General features: G+C 46.3%; 1 protein-coding gene across 1 annotated transcript; it reads left to right on the plus strand.

Annotated features, from left to right (window-relative positions):
• Positions 1–2,236: 2,236 nt before the first annotated feature.
• CFAP97D1 (CFAP97 domain containing 1) lies at positions 2,237–6,214 on the plus strand. Its single transcript, XM_037491590.2, has 6 exons — positions 2,237–2,435; positions 2,963–3,033; positions 3,305–3,423; positions 4,965–5,088; positions 5,604–5,660; positions 6,095–6,214. Exons 1-5 carry the CDS (start codon positions 2,312–2,314, stop codon positions 5,658–5,660), a joined length of 495 nt encoding a protein of 164 aa, XP_037347487.1. The 5' UTR covers positions 2,237–2,311; the 3' UTR covers positions 6,095–6,214.
• The last annotated feature ends 564 nt before the right edge of the window (positions 6,215–6,778 follow it).

The raw sequence follows: 6,778 nt of genomic DNA on the forward strand, positions 1-6,778 counted from the left end.
GAGCATCCGCTGAGCAGAGACTGGGCTCCAACTTGAATCACAAGTAGTTCAACTACCAAACGCTAGCAATTTAACCAGCAAAGCACCAACTCTCTTTCTCTTTCTACCCTCTCCCTCTTCTCACTACCTATGTAAACTCACCCTATTACTGTTGTGCCCAAGATCAGCAGACTCGGCGAGCATAGCCTCCAAGAATCCAAAGACAGCTGATGCAAATGCAAAAGGGAGTTTATTACGGGCTCGAGTCCGGGCTCACGGCACCTACCAACGCAGTGGCAGATAGCGAGAGCCCCGAACAGAGGAAGCAGGGGTCTATTATAGGGTCACGAGTGGCGTGAATTTTGAAAGAAGCTGGCAATTACTCATTGGCTACTACAAAGGCATTTTGGTGCGCGGTTCCAGTTTCAAACTGATTGGACGGTTAGAGATGCTGTCCCATTTATGGACAGGACTGCCCTCATTGGCGGCTGGGGTGGTCTGCTTTTTCGTCACCGAGTGGAGTGAGGGTTGTGACTGCTGAAACTATCTCCGGAATGCGGCTGGACAAGGACTAACATATCAAGGTGGAGGATATACAAAATGGCGAAACCTTGGCTAAACTTGGTTCTACAATTACTGTTTCTCTTTGTGTGTCTGCCTTTGGGTCCTATCCTCCATTTTTAAGCCCACGATGAGGACCCACCAGCCAGGTAGGTCCTTTCCCCCTGGGACTTCACATTTCACACCCAAGTAGGTTTTTGTTTGTTTTTCAGATTGTTAGAGGAACGGTGAGACGCAACCTCCGAGGCAGTGGGTGAGGCTCATAGCCAAGGTAGAGTGTTCTAGACTCAGTCCCCTGCTTCCCTAAATGGAGCCTGCTGAGTTGTGCCAACATGTTGATCTTGAAACACGGAACACAGGCATACCCGGTCTTTTTTTTTTTCTTTTGGTGGGCTTCCCACTGCACCCTGGTCTCTACTCGGCGGACGCCATCTTGTGGATAGGTCAGGCATCCGGTGATGTGTTCCCCGGCCAATACATTTCCTTTTCCTTCATTCTCCCATTTCCTCACTCCTTGTATAAATAAATCCTTTTGTTTTAGTTCTCTCTGTGTATTCTGCATTCCTAATCAAGCAGGTGAGGACTCACCAAGCAGGTCATCTCTGGTCCCCCCAGGTTTGCCCCATTTCACGGTTACAGATACCACCCTGTTCTGCTGCTTGGAGCCCTATTCCCTGTTGGCATTACCGGGGGCTTCTCCTGCAGAATCACCAGCCTAGCTCAGACCTCCTGAATGCGAATGTGTATTTTACAGACCAGTGGGGGTGCCCATATAGGTGAAACAATCCCAACTCTGGGGCATGTTTATTTCAATAGTCATTGAGTCAGCCTCAGTGCTTCAAACACTGGACTCTGTGCAAGCAGCTTCGAATTCTGACCCTGGGGAGTTATTTAATGTGCCTAAACCTGTCTGCCAAGGTGTGTGTGTGGCGGGGAGGAGAATAGCAATATTAATACTTAACTCCTAAGGTCATCTGAAAGAGTAAATGTGACTTTCAAATACGCACCTGGCACTCCATAGTGAGCACTCAGTAGGTATTAGTCCGTCTCCTTCATCATCGTGTTGAGCACCCACTACGTGCTACACCCTGTGCTAATGTGGAGATGAACCAGGCTTCTCTGTACCTTTCTGGAGCAGCTTTCAGCCCACTCTCAGCCACATGGTACCAGCAGCTCATCATTTGCTGAGATCCCACATGAGCAGAAGACAGTCTCTGTCCGCCCCCAAGAAAGCAGCAGGCAGATGCCCTCCCACTCTACCCCCCAAAAAGCAAATATGGTGCCCAGAACTCAGGAAACCCACATCCGGAGCCTGGCTCTGACATCACTTGGCCTCTGCTGCTCTGGACTTCAGCTCCCTTCATCTGCAAAATGAGGAAACTGAATCAGATTATCATTGAAATCATCTTCATCTCCCCCAGTACAGTCCCACACCTTCAGGGAAACTACTGCCATGGGGCATGAAACAAGATCCCCCCACTCCATCCCCACCCCATCCTAGGCCTCCTGGCACAACACACCTTTTCCTGCTGGTGTCCATGGCATCTGCATTCCAGGCAGGTGGGAAAGTTCCTCATTCTGACTTGGGCCTAGATGAGCTTTCAAAGGAGAAGCCGAGGCACAGCCAGGTGTGTTCTGCTGTTCCTCTTCCTTCCTGGAGACCTGCTCTGACATCATAACTGGGCACCTATGGCAACACATTATGGGGCCATCTAAGTACCTCACAGAGGAACCCGGTGCCTCATTTCTGAAGTGAGATTAGGAAGAGAAGATGAACAATTCCCTGGATTATCTAGCTTACCCTGTTATCGTGTCTAATCATAGACAGACCACAACCTTCAGGAAGAAACTGGACTTTGGCCACTACATATTTCACAAGAATAGAATACAAATAGGTATGTGGGTAGTTTGGACAGGACATTGCGACTAGGGCTTCTGAAAGGGCCATTATAGAAATATTGATAGGAAACCAGACCAGCATTTGGCATTGCAGATGACGTGGCCTTATCTGCTGAGTTGGGTCAAGTGATAAAATTCATCTCCCCCCAGGTAGTTCATGGATTAGAAATACTCACTTGAACTCTTTAAAGCCAACGTGAGCTAGAAAGAGGATAGGATTTCCACCCTAATAGACTAGTCATTTAGGGGACGGGAGGAAGAGAGGCTTTTTTGTTGGATTCACAGGACTCATCTCTGTAAAGTTTACTTTTTCTAGCCCTCATCATTCTTTCATTTCTGCTCAAAACTCTTTGAAGGTGTCAGTTTGGGAAATTAAACTGAACTAAAATTCCTGAACTGGATTAAGGTCAGAATTGAAAATCATGCTTAATAGTTAGGGTCACCGGCCAGAGCAGGAGCAGGTTTTGTGAGGCTGCTGAGAGGCTGCCTGGGACGTAACAACCCTCTCATCCTTCTGACTTAGTGAAGCCGGCGGTGGACACCAAGCCTCCAGTGGCGCACACGCATCACATTTTAAAACTGAGCAAACTGCAGGTACCCGTCCTTGCCGTGTGCAAATGTACTTGGATTTCCATCTCTGTTCTAAAGAAGCCAGTTTCCCAGCGCCTTCTCAATCACCCCAGCCCAAAGATTCCTTAAGACTCCTCCTCCCCATTCGCACCATCTCCAGTTTCTTAAGTTCTGCTCCTAAGCTCTCCACACAGGCCTGATTCAACCCTTTTCCACAGGCCTGAGGGTGGTGCTCAGCCTTTGTGCTGGAACCATGCGGCCCTGATGTCACTGTGGGGGCGGGGTTTCTTGCCAGGGTGAACAAAAAAGAATCGACAAAATTGAGTATGAAAACAAGCAACTGTGTCAGAAAATTGCAAATGCTCACCGTGGCCCAGCTAAGGTGGATTGCTGGAATGAATATTTTACCAAGAGGTAGCGTTCTTTCTTTTTATTTTTGGAAAGTCCACTTTGACGTTTAGTGGGAGGGTCTTCTGAGCAGAAGGAATACTTAAGGGGTCTTACCTTGAGGGATAACCAAACTGGATGGTTTTTTTTTTTTTTTAATTTTTTTTTTTAAATTTTTTTTTTAAATTTTTTTTTTTAATAGAGGCATGTTTTATTTATTTATTTGTTTGTTTGTTTTGTTTATACAAGCACTGGGTACAGTCAGAAGCGCGGGAGGGTGAGAGAATTCACCAGAGCCAGAGCGGGGAGCAGAGCAGGCAGAAGGACCAAAGTACACTGCTGAGGGGAGCAGTGGGCGGCAGGAGAGGTCTGCACGCCATGTGGGACCCTCCTCCGGTGGCCAGGGAGCAGCCGGGGATCGAACTGGCGCCGCAGAGGCTGCGGGCAGCTTCGCAACCCAACGATCAACCGCTGCGCCACCGGGGAGGCCCCAAACTGGATGTTAAGGAGACTTAAAACTATCCCAAATGGGGGCCTTTCTCTAGCACTAAAAAACTTTTCTTTCATTTAAGAGGCTTTTCTGGGTCCTATTCAGAGTTCAACAAGAAAGCACTGCCTACTTTTGTAGAATGAAGAACGTAGCTGGGACTGTGGCACTACATCCTTAAAACAGGTTCCACAGGGCCTCCCCGGTGGCGCAGCGGTTGAGCGCTGGGTTGCGAAGCTGCCCACAGCCTCTGCAATGCCAGTTCGATCCCCGGCCACCGGGCGAGGGTCCCACATGGTGCGCAGACCTCTCCTGCGGCCCGCTGCTCCCCTCAGCAGTGTATTTCGTCAGTCTGCCTGTTCTACTCTTCCCTCTGGCTCTGGTGAATTCTCTCACCCTCTCGTGCTTCTGACTGTACCCAGTGCTTATATAAATAAATAAATAAATCTAAAAAAAAAAAAAAAAAAAACCAGGTTCCACAAATATTTCCTGAGCAACTACTATGTGCTAAGCCCCGGGAATATAGAGATGCAATGAGATATTTACTTTCTAACCTCAAAGAACGCAAGCTCTGATAAAGGAGACATTTAAAGTCAGACTACAAAACAGTTTCAACAAAAAGAATTTAAGGGTGTGTGTGTGTGTGTGTGTGTGTGTGTAAGGGAGAATGTCAAGATTCCTATATTCTTGAGTATCTGAAAGTAAGATGACAGCTGGAGGGAGTGAGGTGAACCAAAACTTGTCATAAGTCATTTGTGATTTTTCCATAGGCAAGACCTTCCCCCATTATATAAGCCAGAGATCCTCAGTCCCTGGGGAGCTTTGGTAAAATGCTGATGCCCTAGGTCCACCCCTAGTGGACAGGGGTGCTGTGAACCAGTCATTTAAGTCTGCAAATATTTTGCATATTTCCCAGCGTGCAGGTTGGTCCCATAAGCGAAGCTGCCGGGCTCTCAGTGAGAGAGGGTTTGCTCCCTGCACTTAGGCAGCCTGGGTTTATGACAACACGACTTCACCTCCACACTTCATCCAGGAGGGGAATTTTATTCTCTTCCCGTCTGGGGGGCTTTGTGTTTTTCAGCTTAAACAGAGAAATAAGGAATCGGGAGCTAGTGAGAATCACCGTGGAAAACCAGGGTATTCTGAAGAGGCTTGGTGATCGCAAACCCCACTATGACCGCAGGTCATCTGAACTGGACTGGCAGGCACGTGGGTTCTCAGGGATGTGCCCAGAGTACGTCTGTGTCCAGAGCAGACGGAACCCCTAAGCTTAGAGGGTGAGCTCGTGAGAAATGCAATCATCGTTATGAAAAAAATCACGCAGAGCAAAGAGCATGAGTGAACCATCCGGAGCTGAGATCCCCATCTCCTTGGTAGCAGAACAACTATGCATTAGTGCCAAAAACATATCCGGTCACATGGTCCCTCATCCTTTAATTCATTACAAAAGGCTATAAGTGATTTCATTAAGGAAGGCATAAGCAGAAACGATGAGGAGCATATAATTCAATATGGGGTTGATTTGCTTTACTTAGGAATCACCCTTCTGAGAAGTGGGGATAGCGGGGGGCGCGGGTAGGGTGGGAAGCCACCTGCAGTGTTTATGAAAACCTCCACACTCAGGCTTTGGTCTAAGTCATTCTTAGGATTGAGAGCTTCAACTTTAGCACCGGGACTCTGACAATGACATCAGTCTTTCTGATTTTTTTTTTTCTTCAAGAATTCAAGGCGCTATATCAGAAATACAACCAGGTATCTTCTCTGCGGAGATGAATAGGTAGGTCTTAACACAGCTGCACTTCAGCAAAACAGTGGTTCCCGTTGAAAACACACCCCAAACTGCAGAGTAAGCTTGGGAGGGGGTAGCTTTTGCTCCTCTGCGGCACTGCCCAGTTTAGCGTGCCGTGTTTCCTGTCTCTATAAACTAGGAAGCGACTGTTTTTGTCATCAGCTTGAAGGCTGTACGGGAGTGTATGGGGAAGTGATTTATTCCAATAATAAGAAACAGGAGGTCTCGTGGCTTTAATGTCATGCCAAAGTCACAAGTCAAAGGACTGTTGTGTTGGCATTTTATATTATTTAATATTATTGGTAATGACTAGCTTGTTCATTTTCCCCCCTGGGGAGAAGGATAATGGGCTTTCCCAAGAATAATTCTGTATAACTGCTGCATCTCCATTTCTCTCCCTCTCTCTCTTCCCTAAATACAAGGTCACTCACCATGGAAAAAGACACAAGAAGACCTAGGATTGCTTAGCTGCTTAGAATTTCAAGACACTCCCAAAGTAGCTGAATGTTCTGTCTTAGTGTATAACAATAAAACTTGGAACATGAAATGTGTAAGTTATGTTCAAGGTATTCAAAGGCTTTTAGTTTCTATGGGAAAACAGAGGCAGAATGAAGCAAAGAGCAGCAAAGATCCAAAAAAGCATTTTTATTTTAGCCTAAGGAAAGGAGAGAGAACTTTTTTAAACCTACACTGTCATTTCATGCAAGGGTGGGACATTGGGGAGCTTCTAGTTTTTTTAGGCTGTTGTGAATAAGACAGCTTTGAACATTGTGCACACGTTTCTGCATGAAAAATAAGTTCAATTTCTCGGGGATAAATGCCCAAGAGTGCAATTGCTGGGTCAGGCATGGTAAAGTCCATGTAATGACAAAACTATTTCCAGATTCACTATATATACACCACTATATACTTCCACCAACAGATGATCTATTTTCTCCACATCCTCACCAGCACTTGTTTTTATTTTCTATTTTTTAAATTCTAACTTTTTTTCTATTCTTTTTTTAATTCTGACATGTAGTGACAGCTCATATGGTTTTGATTTGCATCTCTTTAATGGTCAATGAAGGTGAACATCTTTCATGAGTTTGCCATCTGTATATCCT

This window comes from Talpa occidentalis, unplaced genomic scaffold, assembly GCF_014898055.3.
Source record: "Talpa occidentalis isolate TD23 unplaced genomic scaffold, MPIMG_talOcc4v2.1 talOcc4.7, whole genome shotgun sequence".
NCBI lineage: Eukaryota > Metazoa > Chordata > Mammalia > Eulipotyphla > Talpidae > Talpa > Talpa occidentalis.